Raw genomic sequence first — 21325 nt, 5'->3', positions numbered from 1 at the left:
CCTGCACCCACTCCCTGCTGGCGCCATGTTGCTTTGGGGCGGAAATAGCGGAGCCCGAGCTCATCCCCCTTAAAGGGACAGGGACGGCTGTAACCTTCGGCGCCTGGGGACGAAGGGTGAAGCGGCCGAGGCAGGGGTGAGTAGCTGGTGCCTGAGCGTTGCTGCCCCGAGGTCAGGTGCCGAGGCGGGAGGGCCTGGAAACCGGTTCCGAGGTCGAGACTACTCTCTGCGTTTGGTGCTTCTGATATAGCGGAGTGGCTACGCTGAAAGGTTGACCCAGCCGGGAGCTGTTGCGCGCGCTACTCGCCGACCCGCACTCGGACACTGGGACCCGCCAGGCTGGTCCTCTCTGCACCCCCATCCCCCGCCCCACCCCCACCCCCGCAATCTTACGGTACCGGTGGGGAAGAGGGAGCCCAAGGCGACTGGGCGAATTCTGAGCAGAGCCGGGGCTGGAACCGGGTGCCGGACTCCAGCTCGACAGCTCTAGGGATCCCGAGTCCTCGGAGTTCCCAGATTGATAATAGTAACGGCAAGCACGCCAAAAGAGAATCCATACAATGGAATACTATGCAGCCGCTAAAAAGAAAAATGTTCAATATGTACTAATATGGGACCACTTCCAAGATACCGTAGATGGAAAAGGGAAGGGGCGAAAAGAACAGCGCTGATCGGTGCTACCGTTTGTGTGAAAGAACGTGTGTGGGGGCATGGGTGTCTGCCGGTGTGTGCACCAGCCGGCTGGTGAGATGCACGAGTTGTTAACTGTGGTGGCCTCCGACAGGAGAACCGGAGTCGTGGGTACCCGGACAAGGGGGAAGAATGTACTACCAAGCACACAGGTTGGTTAAAAATAAAGTGGGATGCTGCAGATAATAACTGGCTCCCATTTATCTAGCTGACCAGTGCCTGGTTTCAGCTCTCCTGCTGGGAGGTCTTGTACTTCCCCATTATTAGAGGAGGAAACAGTCTCAGAGATTAGGGACTTTAGTAATATCTCATAGCCAGGCAGTGGAAAAGCTGGAATTTGAGCCAGGGAGGATGTTATGCTAATGCCCACCATTCTTGCTCGTCCCACTCCCTCCTGAGAAGCTTTTTTGTTATCAACCATGCAACACTCCGCTTGGCACCTGGCACCCAGCAGGCATCCAGCAGCTATTTATTGGCTGTTTATTGACTGAGCAAGTGGAACAGACAGGAGACAACCAGCAGTGCAAAATGAAGAGAGGCACACATTGGAGGCCAGAACCCTTTCCAGCTTTGAGACTCTGGACCTGGCATGTACTTCCCTGAGCCTCCATGTCCCCTCCTGTAGAACTAACTACAGTCACTGACACTGAGCGCTCCCTCGTGTCCTACTTTGTGTTTTACATGCAGACTAGCTCCATTTTACAGGTCCGTAGGTGAAGTACAGAGAAGTTAAGAAAGTTGCCCATCACAACATTGTAAATCAACTGTACTTCAATTTAAAAAAAGTTGCCCAAAGGGGGTCCCCACAAGTCCTCACTCCCCCACTTCTGGAGAGGTTGTTGAGCTCCTTGGTCTCTCCCTCAGCCTCCTGGGATCATCAGCACTAATTCTTTGAGACGCCTCAGATGGGCTAGTTGAGCTGCCAGAGGCTGAGGAGCTGATGGAAAACAGGACAGACACACAGTTCCTGTCCTTGGAGTCTGGTCAGGGCAACAGACAACCCAGCAGTTAGCACCTGTGATGAGCACTGTGGTGGGTGAGCAGGAGCTCAGGCCTTGGGAGCACAGAGGAGGTAGCACCTAGTCCAGCCCCTAGTCCAGCCCAGGTGGAGTCACAGAGGGCTTCTCAGAGGAGGCAACTTTTAATCTGTGACTGAAAGATGCATAAGATATCTGGGAGGAGAAATGATGAAGCTGGAGACTGGAGCAGAGACGCCCTCATGCCTGAAGACAACTGACATGATCAGAGACTATGCAGGTTAGAAATGATCAGTCTGGCTTCTGCCTGAATTGCTCTTTCCTCCTAGAGAATGTCTCCTCATGGCAACACCTGTGGCTTCCCACCCTCCAGGCCACACTTAACCTTCTGCATCCCCAAAGGGTAGGACTCCCTGATTTCATAATCCAGATGGAGGCAACAAAGGAACACAGGAGAGTTAGCAGTGAGGAAGTCCTTCACACTGATGCCCCCTCCCCCCATTCATTCGGCCCCCAGAGTGGCAGCCCACTTGCTGACTGACGTAGAAACTCTGCCCATGTGAACAAAGGTGTGTCAACACAGGAATGTCCCTCCTGTCTCCCTGGCCATCTGTGCCCACTGGGGTTATCAGGTTACCTGTGTGCTGGGACATCTAGCTGGGCATGCACACCCCCGCTTCTGTAGCCAGCAGGCCAAAGTCACTCCAGCTGCAGCAGGCGAGGAATCACCGTCGCTCCTGCCCTAACAGACCTGGGGCCACAGCCCACTCTCAGATGGCACTGCCAGCTCCCTGAAGTATTTCCCAAACCCTCATCTCACTTCCTCATTCTTGGACAGTGATACAAGCTTTGGATTCACAGCTGGGGTCCTTCTGTGCTTTTCTAAGACTCTCACTTTGGGTAAGTCATTTCCCCACTCTGAGAGTTTTTCCATCTGTAAAACTGATATGACTCTCTCTCATCTTCCTGCCAGGCACTAAATATATATAAATATATTGTTTTGTCTTGCATGTGTAAAACTGCCCTAAAGAGTAAGATTCCGATTCTGGATCTGGATCCTGTGCCAGGAGGAAAAAGGAGTGGCCTTCCTACTGTGTATCTAACTTAGGATCCCCACCCGCCAACCCCTCTGGCCCAGAACCTGCAATCTGGGCTTCAGAAGCCATTTCTCTCTCTTTTGCCAATTCCAAAGCCAAGGGGAACTGTGTCTAAGTCAGTGTACTTGTTAGGGCTCCCCAGACAGGCTGTCACCTCCCTTGGGGCAGAACCATTGACTTGACAAGTTTTCACCAAACACTTGTCTTGTAGGGAGGGACTCTGTTTTTAGATCCAAAACAAACAAACAGAAAAATCAGGATTCGTTATCTGCAAGAGATTTTGTTGTCCTCTTTGGTTAACTAATTTTTATGGAAAGTCTTTTTTTTTTTTTTAGTTTTGCTTCTTTTGTTTCTTGCATTCCTTTTTTTTTAAATTAATTTATTTATTTTTGGCTGTATTGGGTCTCCATTGCTGCGCGCGGGCTTTCTCTAGTTGCGGTGAGCGGGAGCTACTCTTCCTTCCGGTGCGCAGGCTTCTCATTGCCATGGCTTCTTTTGTTGTGGAGCATGGGCTCTAGGCACATGGGCTTCAGTAGTTGTGGCACGCAGGCTCAGTAGTTGTGGCACGTGGACTCAGTAGTTGTGGCTTTCGGGCACTAGAGCGCAGGCTCAGTAGTTGTGGCACACAAGCTTAGGTGCACCGTGGCATGTGGGATCTTCCTGGACCAGGGCTCGAACCCATGTCCCCTGCATTGGCAGGCAGATTCTTAACCACTGCGCCACCAGGGAAGCCCTTATGGAAAGTCTTATAGGTTTAAATGTTACTAGCTTATTGTCGCTGACAGGTTAAGTAGGCCAGAACCTGTGCTACATGCTTTCTGGGGGTGATTGCATTATTATTGTCCCCACTGTACAGATGAGGAAGCTGACCCTGGTATGGCACGACTAAGATCCTGTAGCTAGTGGCGTGGAGCTGGGACCATTTTATCCAAGTCCAAGTTCCAACTCCAAGCTTTCATCTTCTGTGGTTTTTCATGTAACAGACTGGTCTTGCCTGGGCATGGTACCCCCTCCCAGGCCTCTTCTCCAGACGTGCCGTGGTTTGTGTTTTCTCAGTAACTGGAGGGGGAGGGGGCTTCTGACATTTTGAGGCCAGTTATGCTAAACATCCTTCTAGGCACTGTGTAAATCTGCCCGGTAAAGAACTGACTCAGCCCAAATACCAAGTGTGCCGCTGTTGAGAAACACTAAAACCAAATATCCTTGGGACTTCCCTGGCCGTCCAGTGGTTAAGACTCTGCCCTTTCGCTGCATGGGGCCCAGATTCAATCCCTGGTCAGAGAACTAAGATCCTACATGCTGCGCGCACGGCCAAAAAATTGGAAAAAAAATTTTTTTAATAAATAAATAAATAAAACCAAATATCCTCACTGCACAGAATTGGCTTAGGTGATGTGGGGCTAGGCTGCAAAGCCAAAATCACCTTGCCTGTCCTTGCAAGCTGCCATGCAGGGTGGAAGCTGGAAAAGGCGTGGCTCCTGTCCCCAGGGACTGATGGGCTCCTGTAGGCGTGGCTCCTGTCCCCAGGGACTGATGGGCTCCTGTAGGCGTGGCTCCCGTCCCCAGGGATTGATGGGCTCCTGAGCTGATAGAGGCAGCAGCACCCACCTCCTGAAAGAAGGATTTGGGGGGGAAGAGTTTAGACTTTGGAAATAGACGAACCAGGGTTTGAATCCCGGCTCAGGCTCTCTCAGCTGAGTAAGCTTTGTTCATTCTCCTCTTGAGCAAAATAGGGACAATGATGCCTTCCTATAGGCTGCTGTGAAGATGAGAGTTTAGCACAGGGGAGCAGGTGCATAGTAGGTGCTCTGAGTTCAGAGGAAGGCCCAGGCCGACCCAGAAGGCTTCAGAGAGGAGGCGGAGCTGGGGCCCAGCCCTGCCAGGGGGATCAGATTAAAGGGCATGTCAGGCAGGGCACAGCTTGAGCAAAGATGGGCAACATCTATTCAAGAGCAAAGGATTCGTACGTCTGGAAGAGGAGAGAACATGGAAGCTGCAGAGTCTGGATTCAGGCCAGCTCCAAAGGCCAGACTAGGGAGGCTTTGGACTTTATCCCGTCTCAATGCAGGCTGTACCCAGCGGGAGGTGTAGCTTACATCAGCCGCCAGAGTACTGGTCACTGAGGCGTGTCCCGAGGGGTCACCCACCTGCTGTTCACTAGTCGTGGTGCCTTCTGGCTGAGAAGGTGGCCAATAGCTGCCCGGATTGATGGAGGCGTGTGTTAGGCAGGGCACTGACCGCTGGGCGCCAGCCCCTCACCTGGCAGCAAGGAAACCTGTGACCTTAAATGCCTGGGAGGCTGCACAGGAAGGTGTCCTAAAGGTCACCTGGTGCATCTCTGCTCCCTTCTCCAGGCAGGGTTGGCCTCCCGAGAGGTGCCTGCATTGCAGCACTTCTCAGACTAAATTTTAGTAATAACAATAACAATGATGACATTTGTGGAACACTGACTCCTTGCCCAGCACCAGGCTAAGTGGTTTTCATGTGTTATCTCATTGACTTCTCACTGCAACTCATGGGGCAGGAACTATCATTATTCTCACTTCAAAAATGATTCTCAGAAAGGGTTAGTAATTTTCCAGAAGTCACACAGCTAGTAAATGACTTCAGTCCACAGTCTGATTCCAGAATTTCACAGCCTCATTAAAAAAAAAAACAAAAAAACTGCATGGAAGTTTATAAGACCCCCCCAAGCCAATCCCAGGGAGAGCCACTGTTAATAATTCATGCACAAACATATACCGTATATAATTAGGCAGTACTTGCTTTGTATGATTTTCAGATACCACGGTTTAGTTAAATAACACCAGTCCCTCAATAACACGGTTCAAACTTCAGTTGCCATGTTATGTTAACTATGAGTAATTGCATTAAGTATGGACTTTGCTGCTAGCTCTTCCATCCACAAATCGCTGTGGAAATGATAGATGCATAATGGCCAGTGACCAATTACATCACTTCTTTCAAAGCCTGTCGTTGATTGGTCACCATGCGTGTTATTTGGTTCCTACACAGACTGCAAAGCATGTCCTTGTGTTGCCTCCCATCTCCCTGTGGTAAACCCATGTGACATTTTACAGAAATGTATCAGCAAAAAAGGGAATTGGCCAACACACATGAAAGTGCAGCACAGAAATGCAGAGTGATAACACTGAAAGAGCAATTTGAACTGAAGATAAATGGAGTGATTTAAAAAATAGCTGGCTCTGGGAATGTTGACACCACAGCTATTTGCTATTCCAGAAACTCTAGGTATGCAGCCAGGGAAACTTAGTGAAGGTACACCTATCGACATATGAATGGGAGAGTGGTTCTGACAAAAAGGATGAAGTTGTCCCGAGGAAGTAACGCCAGCAAAAACATCACATTAAAGGAACTGCCAGATATATTTCATGACATTGAAAGTACAAAGGATAAAATGTTTTAAGTTGATCTAAACTTAGAAAGGAGTGTGATGACTCACCAATGCATAGAAAAGATGCTCGTTCTGTATCTCAAGCTACGCTACAGGAAGAAGGCAAGCACTGTCAAACTACTCTTGATAATTTTCCCCAGATTTATTGAGACATAATTGACAGATAAAACTGTAATATATTTAAAGTGTACAATGTGATGATTTGATATATGTATACATTGTGAAATGATTCCCACAGTCAAGTTAATTGACACATCCATTACCTCACATAGTTATCCTTTTTTTAGGGAGAAGATCTACTCTCTCAGCAAATTTCAATTATACAATACAGTATTATCTACTATAGTCACCAGGCTATACGTTAGATCCTCAGACTCATTCATCTTATAACTGAAAGTTCGTACCCTTTTATCAACCCCTCCCTATTTTCCCCCATCCCCAAGCACCTGGCAACCATTATTCTACACTCTGTTTCTTTGAGATCGACTTTTTTCTTTTTTTCCCGGTTTCCACATATAAGTGATACCATGCAGTATTTGTCTTTTTTCTTTCGGGCTTATTTCATTTAGCATAATGTATTCCAGTTTCATCCATGTCATCACAAATGGCAGGATTTCCTTCTTTTTAAAGACTGAATAATACTCCATTGTATATACATAAATACCACACTTTCTTTATCCATCCATCCATCAACGGACCCTTAGGTTGTTTCCAAATGTTAACTCTCATGAATAATGCTGCAATGAACATGGGAGTATAGATATCTTTTGAGATAGGGTTTTCGCTTCCTTTGGATGTATACCCAGAAGTGGGATTGCTGGATCGTCCTTGATACATTTTGATAAAGAAAGAGAACTCTTGAATTCCAATGTTTTTAATTTAAATTACACTAGTAATTTAATAAGTATTAAATTTATTATTAGTTTTACTACTCTTTCATTTGTCTCTACATGTGTAACAGACCATCAAGAGTTTTTAATGCTTCAACAACAACTTTGAAAGGTCACAGAACAATCGTAATTTTTCCCATTAATTATTAAGTTCTCTTTGCATGATTTCAGCTTGCATGGTCATTTTTACAGTCCCACAGTACAGTGGGAAGTGAGGACTGTGTATGTGTATGTGTATGCATGCACCACCACATATGTATCTATCTGTATAATTTTAAAATGCAAATGGAGTATATTGTCTTCAACCTGCCTTTTTTGCCTACCATACGTTTTTAAAATTGAGGTAAAATGCACATAACATACAATTAACCATTTAAAGTGTTCAGGTCAGTGGCATTTAGTGTATTCACAGTGTTGTGCAACCACCCCTTCCCTCTAGTTTCAAAATGTTTTCATTATCTCAGAAAAACACCCATTGAATAATCACTCCACATTTCCCCCTCCCAGGCCCTGGTAACTACTAATCTGCTTTCTGACTCTATGGATTTGCCTATTCTGGATATATCCTATAAAAGTAATCATACCATAGGTGATATTTTGTGCTTGACTTCTTAGGATAATGTTTTCGAGGTTCATCCAAGTTGTATTGTACCATGTATCAATATGTCTGTTGTTCCTTTTTATGGTTAAATAATATTCCATTGTATGAATATACCCTAATTTACCCATTCTTCTGTTGAAGGACATTTGGGTTGTTTCCACGGTTTGACTATTATGAATAATGCTGGTATTAACATTCATGTACAAGTTTCTGTGTGGACATATGTTTTTATTTTTTTCCAGTACATACCTAGGAGTGGAATTGCTGGGTCATAAGGTAATTCTATGTTTGGACTTCATAAAAATGTAAAACTTCTGTGCATAAAGGACACCATCAAGAATGTGATCAAGGTCATTTCATTTTGAGTTAATTTTTGTAGATGGAGTGAGCTAGAGGTCCAACTTTATTCTTTTGCGAGGGGCTATTCAGTTGTCCTAGCACCATTTGTTTTGTTTTGTTTTTTAAAGATTTTTTTTTTTGATGTGGACCATTTTTAAATTCTTTATTGAATTTGTTACAATTTGCTTCTGTTTGGTGTTTTGGCCGCGAGGCATGTGGGATCTTAGCTCCCCGACCAGGGATCAAACCCACACCTCCTGTATTGGAAGACAAAGTCTTAACCACTGGACTGCCAGGGAAGTCCACCTACCACCATTTGTTGAAGAGATTATTTTTCCCCCATTGAATGGTCTTGGCATCCTTGTCAAAAATCAATTGGCCATAGATGTTTGGGTTTATTTCTGGGCTCTCAATTCTGTTCCATTGGTCTGTATTTCTATCCTTATGCCAGTGCCACACTGTTTTGATTACTGTAGCTTTGTAGTAAGCTTTGAAATCAACATGCATTTTTCATGTAACCTGAGTATCTTTTTATGTCAGAATGCTAGGGGTGATCTCATTCCTTTTGGTGGCTGCACAATATTCCATTGTATGGATAAATCATAACAAATTGAACCAGCCTCCAACTGATGGACATCAGATTGTATCCAGGTTTTTCTCTCTCACACACAATGCTGCACTAATCATCCAGGTGGATACCTCTTTATGTATATGTATGAATATTCCTGTAAGAAACTTCTAGAAGATGAAGTGTTAAGTCAAAGAGTAATATAAGTCACTATTATTAAGTTGCCCTCCAAAAGTTACACCAATGACTTTTAGTGCACCATAGTGTTGACTTGGTGGATCTCAATCTTCTTATTCTCTGCCTGAGAGGCAGAAAATAGTGTTTCATTTTAGTTTGCATTTTGTTAATTATGACAAGGTTCAGCATCTTTTCAAGTGTATTGGCTATTTTCTTTTTTGTGTGAATTTATATCTTTTGCACACTTTTTTTTTCTATTGAGATGTTGGGCTTTTGTTACTGATTTATAAGAATCCTTTGCATATTAAGGCTCACACTATATTAGAATGGTCTGGTTACTTGTTTGTCTCCTTCATTCTGTGTGCACACCTTGAAGGAAAGGAAGGTATCCTATTTACCCTTGTGTGCCTGGCGGCTAGCCTAGGGCATAGCACATAACAGAAGTTCGATAAATATTTGCTGAAGCGATAAAAAGGTGTGCACCTAAGTCCCTAAACCAGATGTTGATAGTAAAAAGATGAACTGAGGAGAGTCCTTGTTCTAATGGAGCTCACAGTCTGGTTGGAGAGTGGACATTAATTCTCTCATTCAACAAAAGTTTATTGAGCAGCTTCCTCTGGGCCATGTGCATAATGTCCTAGGCAGCCTGCTAGGATGAGAAAAATGCCAGGATTGTGACTCAGGTGACATGGTCCTACTGGAATCTGGGCTGGTGAGTTCCCCTCCCTGGTCATCAGTATCCCCATCCGTAAAATGTGAGTGACTGGACCAAATTCTCTCATTTCCCCTTGAACATCTATCAGTCTGTGCTTCTTTGGCTCTTTCTGGAAGTAGGGGTCAGTGGCCCAAGGGGCCGTCGTGTCACTGCTCAGAGCCTCCCCTTGCTCCACAGTGGCAGTGAATACAGGCTTTGAAGTCAGTGTCCTGAGTTCAAATTCCGGCTCTGCTACATGCTAGCTGTGGCCTTGGGTGTGTGACTTAGCCTCTTGATGGAACCTTTCTGGTGGGATTAAAAGTGATGGGCCCTGTGTGGAGAAAAGGGAACCCTCTTGCACTGTTGGTGGGAATGTAAATTGATACAGCCACTATGGAGAACAGTATGGAGGTTCCTTAAAAAACTAAAAATAGAATTACCATATGATCCAGCAATCCCACTACTGGGCATATACCCAGAAGAAACCATAATTCAAAAAGACACATGCACCCCAGTGTTCATTGCAGCACTATTTACAATAGCCAGGTCATGGAAGCAACCTAAATGCCCATCGACAGACGAATGGATAAAGAAGATGTGGTACATATATACAATAGAATATTACTCAGCCATAAAAAGGAACGAAATTGGGTCATTTGTTGAGACGTGGATGGATCTAGAGACTGTCATACAGAGTGAAGTAAGTCAGAAAGAAAAAAACAAATATCGTATATTAACGCATATATGTGGAACCTAGAAAAATGGTACAGATGAGCCGGTTTGCAGGGCAGAAATCGAGACACAGATGTAGAGAACAAACGTATGGACACCAAGGGGGGAAAGCGGCACGGGCGGGGGTGGTGGTGTGATGAATTGGGCGATTGGGATTGACATGTATACACTAATGTGTATAAAATGGATGACTAATAAGAACTGCTGTATAAAAAAATAAATAAAATAAAATCCAAAAATTCAAAAATAAATAAATAAGTGATGGACCCTGTGAGGTGCTCGGCAGGCAGCCTGGCACAGAGAAAGTGTGCAGTAAATAAAAGGCCATTGTCCTTACCCTTAGCATAGACTTCAGGGCTACAGAGGAGTTGTCCAGGGAAGACCTGCTTCCTGGAAGATGAGGGATGAGGCACATGGGGAGTTGGAGATGGGTGTGGCCTGGGAAAGGCTGCCCTTGAATGAGTTGAATGGGTCCCCGGTGAGAGCCCCCAGGTGCTTATGAATGAGTCCCTGTAGAGGTCTCTAGGTCAGCCCAGTCAGTGGGAGAACTCTGGACTGGGAGGCCAGCAGTCCTGCCTCGAGGTGGGCCTGGACCAGCAAGCTCCCCACGGTGGACCTCCTCTATGAAGTGAGGCCACAGCCCCCTCTTGAGGCACGAAAGTTGTCCTGTGTCCTAATGTGTGGAGCCCCAGGGCCAGCTAGCCGGAAGTCTAGACCGGGCTGGCTTTTCATGCCCCCTGCTGGCAGCTTCAGGAACAACAAGCACCCACTTCCCCTCCTGCCTTGACCTCAGGCAGTGTTGCTAGTGAGGGCAGCCCATGTGGCCACCTATGCCCTTCCTGCCCTCGGCTCAGACCCCCAGTGGCTTCTCCCTCCCCTTCAAGTTCCTGGAAACTGTCCCCACGACGCCCACATGCTCACAAGCACAGACAGAGACGTGTGCAAGTGCTCAAGGGCAAACACTCTTTTTTTTAAAATTGATTTTTATTGGAGCATAGTTGCTTTACAGTGTTGTATTAGTTTCTGCTGTACAGCAAAGTGAATCAGTTATACGTATGCATATATCCCCTCTTTTTTAGATTTCCTTCACATTTAGGTCACCACAGAGCTCTGAGTAGAGTTCCCTGTGCTATACAGTAGGTTCTCATTAGTTATCTATTTTATACATAGTAGTGTATATATGTCAGTCCCAATCTCCCAATTAATCCCACCCCCGCTTCCCTCAAACACTCTTATTTGCACATGACTTCACAACCACACACGGATATACCCATGTTCAAAGTCACATTAAAACTTTCAGGGACCCTATTCACTTTTACTTCATGGGCCCCTTTCTCCATTAAAAAAAATAATAAAAATTATATTTTACAACTATGTTGGTGTAAAGAACAGATATCATCCAGGCTGGATTCATTATTATACATTCATTGTTATTATATTCTCTTTTTTTCTTATTTTAAAATAAATTAAAATGAAAACATTTTCATAGGCTCCTGAAACTATCGCAGGCCCTTAGCACTAAGCCTCTTGAGGAGATCTGACAGAGAAGTCAGCCCCACCAGTGAGCATGTGTGAATTCAAACACATCTAGCTCCAAAAAGTGCCCACTCTATTATTAATATCTGTCACTGGGGCTTCCCTGGTGGTCCAGTAACCAGGTTAAGAATCCACACTTCCACTGCAGGGGGCACAGGTTCGATCCCTGGTTGGGAAACTAGGATCCCACATGCTGTGTGGTGTGGCCAAAACAAACACAGAAAAACATCTGTCATTTATGGTCACCTTTTATGTGCCAGGCACTAAGTGAAGTGCTTTCCATGAATTATCTCTTTTTTGTAATATTTATTTATTTTATTTTTATTTATTTGGCTGCGCCAGATCTTCGTTGCAGCACATGGGATTTTGTTGTGGCGTGTAGGATCTTTTAGTTGTGGCATGTGGGATCTTTAGTTGCGGCATGCGGGATCTAGTTCCCTAACCAGGGATCGAACCTGGGTCCCCTGCATTGGGAGCACGGAGTCGTAACTGCTGGACCACCAGAGAAGTCCCTCCATGAATTATCTTATTTTTATTTATTTTATAGACAGGGAAACTGACATTCAGAGAGGCGAAGTGATTTGCCCTGGGTCACACAGCCAAGGTCTTTGTGACCCCAAAGCCTGTGTTCTAATCCTCTCCTCAGGGGTCTGCTTGGTGCCTGATCCCAGGGGAGCACCAAAGGTTTGGCAGGACAAATCTGCCCCACAGAGGGTGCAGTGTAATGCTCACTCCCGTGCCCACAGACTCACCCGGACACACACACCACCCCCTGCTCTGGCAGTGCTCTGCAGTGAAAGCCCCATCCTTGTTTCCAGCCCCAGCCCCGAGGCAGCGAGACTGGTTAAGCGCGTCCTCATCCAGCACAGGCTCTCCTCGCCCTCCATGGAGCCAGGTGTCCCAGGCCACCTCCAGCCCCAAGGTACCACCTTTCCCGAGAGCTGGCAGTGAGGGTGAAGGGCTGAGATTGGGGCAGAGGAGAGGAAAGGGCCACAAGCTGGGATACTTTCCCGTGTGAGTTTCTGCCATTTGCTGGGTATCCAGGGATGCAGACCCTCCCCTGACCTTCAGGAGCTCCATTTGAGTGTTTGTTATTATTTTTTTCATTATTACGAATTTCCTTGCCTATTAATGGAGGTGAGGATAGCACCTGCTTTCCAGGACTGTTGAAAGGGTCCAATGACATAAGTATAGTCTTTATTGCAGTGCCTGGTGCCAAGTGAGCAAATTAGAGCTGGTTGTGTTAATATTATTCCTACCACTGTAATCCAGTGAGATGATGAAAGCATGATTTGGGGCAGAGGAGGTGTAGCCACCTTAGGAGAAAGGACAGAAATGATAGACATGGAGTGATGTGGGCGACCGTGTCAGAGAGAGGATCAGCCAACCAGGCACCCGCAGATTTTGAATCAAGTGGTCAGGAGATGGTCAAGGGGGGTCCCATAGGATTAAGTCCATCTGGAGGAGTCAGCAGGACATCAGGCACAGGACGGGAGCAGCCAACCCTACATTTGGCCGATCTAAGGGTACCACCCGTCCCCGTTTGCTCAGGATGGTCCTGGTTTTAGCACTGAAAGTTCTGCATCCCGAGAAACCCCTCAATCCCAGGCAAGCAGGATGGTTGGTCCCCCTAGAACACGCAGTGGTCACAAGGCTCCCACTATGACCGGCACTGAGCTCAGACCCGGCCGTGGGCCTCTTGCCCTCTGGCTGAGGGAAGCTGAAGCACGCCGACAACCACCCCCTGACATGACACATGGTGGAATGTCCCTCCTCAGACAATAATCACACTGCCCTTTGTTGCTCCAAGCTCTGGTTCTGGATCCACAGGGATCAGGGAGTACTTCCGGTTTCCAGGGAGTACTCTCAATTCTGAGAAATTAGAGGGTGAACTCTGGCCAGACTGATTTCCCAGCTCCTGGAATCTCTCAGTTCTGTTCCACGGGCCTTTGCACCACCTGGCACCCTTTTCCCTCCTTTGGGACTCAGGTGGAAGGCCACATCCTCCAAGGAGCCCTCCCTAGCTCCCGCATGCGGGTGGCTGTGTCCCCAGCGCCCCCTAGTGTCCCACTGTATGTTTCCTGGTCGTCCGCAGCAAAGTACCACAAACTGGGCGGTTTAAACAGAAATTTATTCTCTCACAGTTCTGGAGACCAGAAGTCCAAAATCAAGGTGTCATTGGGGCCATGCTTTCTCTGAAGGCTCAAAGGAGAATCTGGCCCACGCTTTTCTCTTAGCTTTGGTGCTGCCAGCAATCTTCGGTGTTCCTTGGCTTGTAGGTGCTCTACTCTAATCTCTGCCTTCATCTTCACATGACCTTCTCCCTGTATGTCTGTGTCTCTTCTCTTCTTATAAGGACACAAATTATATTGGATTAAGGTCCACCCTTATCCAGTACGACCTTGTCTTAAATTGATTACATCTTCCAAGATCTTATTTCCAAATAAGGCCATATTCACAGGTACCAGAGGTTAGGACTTGGACATATCCTTTTGGAGGACACAATTTGAGCCATAACACACATTTTTGCACTTGCCAGGACATACTTGCTGGATAATGAAGGAGAAAGTGTTTGTGGGCATCTCTCACCAGGCCTGGTCCACACTGTAGTCTCAGCGCTACGCCAGGGCCTGGCCAGAGAACATGCTTGGGAGAAGCTGAGGATGGAGTGAGGAACAGAGGAGGAATTGCCCCACCTTTGGACAGATGGCTAGTTTTTAGGACTCTGAGATGCTTTGAAAGACCTTAGAGGAAGAGGCTAGATTGGGAGGGGTTTAGAAGGGACTAGGCTAGGGAGTTGCCTAGTTTAGGCCAGACTTATGTCTTTTTTTTTTTTTTTATAAATTTATTTATTTTATTATTTTATTTATTTATTTATTTTTGGCTGCGTTGGGTCTTCGTTGCTGCACTTGGGCTTTTCTGTAGTTGAGGTGAGCGGGGGCTACTCTTCGTTGGGGTGTGCGGGCTTCTCACTGTGTTGGCTTCTCTTGTTGCAGAGCACGGGCTCTAGGCACGTGGGCTTCAGTAGTTGTGGCACGTGGGCTCAGTAGTTGTGGCTCATGGGCCCTAGAGCGCATGCTCAGTAGTTGTGGCACACGAGCTTAGTTGATCCACGGCACATGGGATCTTCCTGGAACAGGGCTTGAACCTGTGTCCCCTGCATTGGCAGGCGGATTCTTAACCATTGCGCCACCAGGGAAGCCCCAGACTTATTTCTTATAAGCAGGTGCCAACAGCTCTCTACTTCCTAGAATCTTCTAGTGTGGACAAGCCTGAGCATTTACATATTAAAATATCCATTACTGGTTTATAAATTACTCTCCTTTTATTTCCCCTCTCTAATAAAATTAGAGCGTTGTACTGATAGTTATGAAATGATGTGAACAGGTAGGTTATATTAGACTTCTGGTTTCCAGTCCTGCACATAAGGAGCTTAGAAGTTGTTACTCTGTCCTTATGAGTAAAAAGCTGAGCAAAGTGAAATATCAACACCTCTCCTTAGATCCATCGGAGAAGTGAGGCCACAGGGCAAACCGCTGCCGCCTGTTTGTGTATGTGTTGTCTAAGGCTGCTTTCCCACTACAGCAGCAGACTTGAGAAGCTGCGACAAAGACTGTCTGTCCTGCCAAGCCTAAAATATTTGCACTGGCCCAATGCAGAAAACGTTTGCTGGCGCTGCTATAGGATAAGGAGAGTGAATAAGGAGGAGAACAACTAACAGACAGGAATGGTGAGTGTGGCTAGGGGACAGCAAGCAAAAGGGACAGTGGCAAGAAATGCCCTGGCACAGGAGGCCTCACGTCTGATCTAATACGGCCTCATGGTACATGGTAAAGACTTTGGATTTTATTCTTAGTATGAGGATTTAGAAAAAAAAAAAAGCAGAATCTGGAATCCAGGAGCTGTCTGGCACCTACAGATTTGGTCTTGTGTTGCACCTGAACAATTTCGCAGAACATCGACATCAGACAAAGCCACTCTGTGACCTTGAGGAATCAAGACAAAAACAAGACCCCTCCGTAATCATGTCTAAACACAGACAAACCCGAATATTATTGAAGCCACACAATACCAAGCACACCCCTCTCCTGGCTAATCCAAGGGACTGCAGCTTCCTTACCAATGATAACTAGTCTCACTCTAGCCTGCCCTCCCTATAAATAAAATTATTGAGCTCTCCAACCATAAAATTATCCCTGCTTCTGAAAGCACCAATCCAGAGCAAAGTCCTGCTTCCTTGGACCCTCACCCAAATCACCCCACCAAAGTCCAAATCCTAAACTAGTCCTTTTTCTTTTTTTGAGGAGTGAATTGTTTGTTTGTTTTAAATTTTTATTGGCATACAGTTGACTTACAATGTTGTGTTAGTTTCTGCTGTGCAGCAAAGTGACTCAGTTATACACATACATATGTATCCACTCTTTTTTAGATTCTTTTCCCATATAGGTCCTATTATAAGTTCTAAGACCCTTTCACTGAGACACTCCATGGTTCCCTGGTGTGCATTTTCCCTTACTGGACAACCAGGGAAGTCCCTATACATTCTTTTTTAATATTCCTTTCCATTATGGTTTATCCCAGGAGATTGGATATAGTTCCCTGTGCTATACAGTAGGACCTTGTTGTTTATCCATTCTAAATGTAGTAGTTTGCATCTACCAATCCCAAACTCCCAGCCCATCCCTCTCCCTATCCCCTCCCCCCTTGGCAACCACAAGTCTGATTTCTATGTTTGTGAGTCTGTTTCTGTTTCATAGGTAGGTTCATTTGTGCCATATTTTAGATTCCACAAATAAGTGACATCATATGGTATTTGTCTTTCTCTTTCTGGCTTACTTCACTTGTATTGCGATATGATAATCTCTAGTTACATCCATGTTGCTGCAAATGGCATTATTTCATTCTTTTTTATGGCCGAGTAGTGTCTCTTTAGTCTTTTAATCTAGAACAGTCCCCCTCATGCCCAGACACCCACTTCTTTTTTAGGGCTGTATTCTGACCCCCTTGGAGGAGAGAGAGAAGGAAAGAAGGAAGGAGGGAAAGGAGGGAGGGAGGGAGGAAGGAAGGAAAAGTCTCAGGTGCAGTGCAGTTCTCAGAAAGTTCCAGGAAAGCCAGTGGGAGTCCTTGAGAGGGCCACATCTCCCGGCAACAGCCTGCCTCACTGCCCTTTGGGCACTGGCTGGGAGCAGCCCTTGGAAGCATGGGCTCTGGGCTAAAGATGGGGATGGATTTCAGACCACAGCTCTCCCCTCTGTCACTTAGGCTCCTGGCAGTGCAGAGACACATCCCCGTGGCCACTACCAGGGCACTGCCTTTTTTTTTTAAACCTTGGCAGTTTTTTAAAATAGCTTTATTGAAATATAGCACACGCACCATTCACCCTTAAAGTGTACCATTCAGTGGTTTTTGGTATATTCACACTTGTGAAACCATGATCACAATCTAATTTTAAAACTTTTTCATCACAGCAAAAAGACACCCATACCGGGACTTCCCTGGTGGTCCAATGGTAAAGAATCCGCCTTCCAGTGCAGGGGACGCGGGTTCGATCCCTGGTCAGGGAACTAAGATCCCACATGCCATGGGGCAACTAAGCCTGCACCCCACAACTACCGAGCTCTCATGCCTCAACTAGAGCCCACGTGCCCTGGAACCTGCGTGCCACAACTAGAGAAGAGAAAACCCGCACACCGCATCTAAGACCTGACACAGCCAAAAATAAATAAAATAAATAAATAATAAATAAACCTTAAAAAAAAAAAAAACACCCATACCTATTAGTACCCATTAGCAGTCATTCCCCACCCTCACCCCCCACGCCACTCCCAGCCCAAGGCAACCACTAATCTACTCTCTGTCTCTCTAGATTTGCCTGTTGCATATCAATGGAATCGTACAATTTGTGGCCTTTGGTAATGGGCTCCTTTTACTTAGCATAATGTTTCAAGGTTCATCCATGTTGTAGCGTGATTCAGTGCTTCATTCTCTCTTATTGTCAAATGATATTGTTAAATCATACGGATTTACCACATTTTGTTCATCAGTTGGTGGACATTTAGGTTGTTTCCACTTTTTTGACTCTTAGGAGTAATGCTGCTTATGAATATTCATGTACAGGATTTTGTGTGGACATATTTTTTTTTCATTTCTCTTGGGTGTATACCTAGGAGCGGAATTGCTGGATCATATGGTAACTCTATGTTTAACATTTTGAGGAACTTCTAGACGGTTTTCCACAGCAGCTACACCATTTTACATTCCCAGAAGCAATATACAAGGGTTCCAATTTCTCACCATCCTTGAAACACTTGTAATTATCTGTCTCATTTGTTATAGCCATTCTAGTGGATGTGAAGTGATATCTTTTTTTTTTTTTTTTTTTGTCTGTTTTACGTTTTTTTCCCTGTAATTCATTTCTAATCTCATAGCGTTGTGGTCCGAAAAGATGCTTGATATGATTTCAATTTTCTTAAATTTACTGAGGCTTGATTTGTGACCCAAGATGTGATCTATCCTGGAGAATGTTCCGTGCGCACTTGAGAAGAACGTGTAATCTGCTGTTTTTGGATGGAATGTCCTATATATATCAATTAAATCTAACTGGTCTATTGTGTCATTTAAAGCTTCTGTTTCCTTATTCATTTTCATTTTGGATGATCTGTCCTGTGGTGTAAGTGAGGTGTTAAAGTCCCCCACTATTATTGTGTTACTGTCGATTTCCTCTTTTATAGCTGTTAGCAGTTGCCTTATGTATTGAGGTGCTCCTATGTTGGGTGCATATATATTTATAATCGTTATATCTTCTTCTTGGATTGATCCCTTGATCATTATGTAGTGTTCTTCCTTGTCTCTTGTAACATTCTTTATTTTCAAGTCTATTTTATCTGATATGAGTATAGCTACTCCAGCTTTCTTTTGATTTCCATTTGCATGGAATATCTTTTTCCATCCCCTCACTTTCAGTCTGTATGTGTCCCTAGGTCTAAAGTGGGTCTCTTGTAGACAGCATATATATGGGTCTTGTTTTTGTATCCATTCAGCCAGTCTATGTCTTTTGGTTGGGGCATTTAATCCATTCACGTTTAAGGTAATTATCGATATATATGTTCCTGTGACCATTTTCTTAATTGTTTTGGGTTTGTTTTTGTAGGTCCTTTTCTTCTCTTGTGTTTCCCACTTAGAGAAGTTCCTTTAGCATTTGTTGTAGAGCTGGTTTGGTGGTGCTGAATTCTCGTAGCTTTTGCTTGTCTGTAAAGCTTTTGATTTCTCCATCAAATCTAAATGAGATCCTTGCCGGGTAGAGTAATCTTGGTTGTAGGTTCTTCCCTTTCATCACTTGAAGTATATCATGCCACTCCCTTCTGGCTTGTAGAGTTTCTGCTGAGAAATCAGCTGTTAACCTTATGGGAGTTCCCTTGTATGTTATTTGTCGTTTTTCCCTTGCTGCTTTCAATAATTTTTCTTTGTCTTTAATTTTTGCCACTTTGATTACTATGTGTCTCGGTGTGTTCCTCCTTGGGTTGATCCTGTATGGGACTCTCTGCACTTCCTGGACTTGGGTGGCTATTTCCTTTCCCATGTTAGGGAAGTTTTCGACTATAATCTCTTCAAATATTTTCTCTGGTCCTTTCTCTCTCTCTTCTCCTTCTGGGACCCCTATAATGCGAATGTTGTTGCGTTTAATGTTGTCCCAGAGGTCTCTTAGGCTGTCTTCATTTCTTTTCATTCTTTTTTCTTTATTCTGTTCCGCAGCAGTGAATTCCACCATTCTGCCTTCCAGGTCACTTATCCGTTCTTCTGCCTCAGTTATTCTGCTATTGATTCCTTCTAGTGTAGTTTTCATTTCAGTTATTGTATTGATCATCTGTTTGTTTGTTCTTTAATTCTTCTAGGTCTTTGTTAATCATTTCTTGCATCTTCTCAATCTTTGCCTCCATTCTTATTCCGAGGTCTTGGATCATCTTCACTATCATTATTCTGAATTCTTTTTCTGGAAGGTTGCCTATCTCCACTTCATTTAGTTGTTTTCCTGGGTTTTTTTCTTGTTCCTTCATCTGGTACATAGCCCTCTGCCTTTTCATCTTGTCTATCTTTCTGTAACTGTGTGAAGTGATATCTTAATGTGGCATTTACCTAATGACTAATGATGTTGAACATCTTTTCATGTGCTTACTAGCCATTTATATCTCTTTGGAGAGATTCAGATTTATGATTTGCAAATATTTTCTCCCATACTGTGGGTTTTCTTTTCACTTTCTTAATGGTATCCTTTGAGACACAAAAGTGTTTAATTTTGATAATGTCCAATTTATTTTTTCTTTTGTTGCTTGTGCTCTTGGTGTTGTATATAAGAAACCATCTTCTAGTGAAAAGTCACAAAGATTTACTCCTGTTTTCTTCAAGAAGTTTTATAGTTTTAACGCTTACATTTAGGTCTATGATCCACTTTGAGTTAATATTTGTGTATGAGGTAGAAGTCCAAATTCATTCTTTTGCATGGGGATATCCAGTTGTTCCAGCACCATTTGTTGAAAAGACTGTTCTTTCCTCATTGAATTTTCTTGGCACCCTTGTCAAATAGCAGTTGACCAAATAGCAGTTTATTTCTGGACTCTCAATTCTATTCCTTTAATTTATATGTCTATCCTTATGCCAGTACCACACTTTTTTGGTTCCTTTAGCTTTTTAGTAAGTTTTGAAATTGTGCAGTGTGTCCTTCAACATTTTTCTTCTTTTTCAAGGCATTCACTTTTTAATTTATGTCTGTTGAGTCTCTTTTAATCTATAATGCTCCAGGCTTTTTTTTTTTTTGGCTGCGTTGTGTCTGTTGCTGCATGCGGGGGCTTTCTCTAGTTGTGGCGAGCAGGGGCTACTCTTTGTTGCAGTGCACAGGCTTCTCCTTGCGGTGGCTTCTCTTGTTGCAGAGCACGGGCTCTAGGCGCGTGGGCTTCAGTAGTTGTGGCACTCAGGCTCAACAGTTGTGACTTGCGGGCTCTAGAGTGCAGGCTCAGTAGTTGCACTGCACGGGCTTAATTGCTCCACGGCATATGGCATCTTCCCAGACCAAGGATCAATCCCGTGTCCCCTGCATTGGCAGGTGGATTCTTTTTTTTTTTTTTGCACCCCCATGTTCACCACAACTCCATTTACAATAGCCAAGATATAAAAGCAACCTAAGTATCCATCAATTGACGAATGGACAAAGAAAACGTGGTGTACACACACACACAGAATATTATCCAGCCATAAAAAAAGAACGAAATTTTGCCATTTGTGACAACATGCATGAAGGCAGGTGGATTCTTAACCACTGCGCCACCAGGGAAGTCCCAGGCTTTTTTTTCCTCTTGCATTTTATTTGTTGAAGAAACAGGGTCATTTGTTCTATAGAGTTTCCGTCAGTCTGAATTTGTTAATTGCATCTCCATGGTGTAATTTAACATGTTCTTTTGTCCCTTGTATTTTAGTAATCCAGCAGCATGATCTGCTTTAGATTTGGTTTTAGCACAGCACTAATTTGCAGGTGATATGTGTGTTTCCAGAGTCAGAACGTGTAGGGTTGACTCTGCAATGTTAGGGGCCATCCATAATCTTCAACTGGATTTTTTT

The 21325-nt window shown here is 44.7% G+C and overlaps 1 protein-coding gene across 10 annotated transcripts in view; it reads left to right on the top strand.

The window, feature by feature from the left end:
• Positions 1 to 5: 5 nt before the first annotated feature.
• The window catches only part of KYAT1 (kynurenine aminotransferase 1), a 35142-nt gene continuing 13822 nt past the window's right edge, over positions 6 to 21325 (top strand). For 2 of the 10 annotated variants that reach the window (XM_057548519.1, XM_007194542.2), the window contains exons 1-2: positions 19 to 136; positions 251 to 342. Coding sequence is in view for 2 of the 10 variants with exons in the window: in XM_057548517.1 (XP_057404500.1) it covers positions 1875 to 1947; positions 2506 to 2567 (135 nt within the window). In the remaining 8 variants the exon portion in view is untranslated. The other 8 variants (XM_057548521.1, XM_057548517.1, XM_007194545.2 and 5 more) reach the window with 8 other exon arrangements.

This window comes from Balaenoptera acutorostrata, chromosome 6 (assembly GCF_949987535.1).
Source record: "Balaenoptera acutorostrata chromosome 6, mBalAcu1.1, whole genome shotgun sequence".
Lineage (NCBI taxonomy): Eukaryota > Metazoa > Chordata > Mammalia > Artiodactyla > Balaenopteridae > Balaenoptera > Balaenoptera acutorostrata.
Note: the sequence above shows the minus strand (reverse complement) of the source record. Positions and strands in the feature narration are given on the sequence as shown.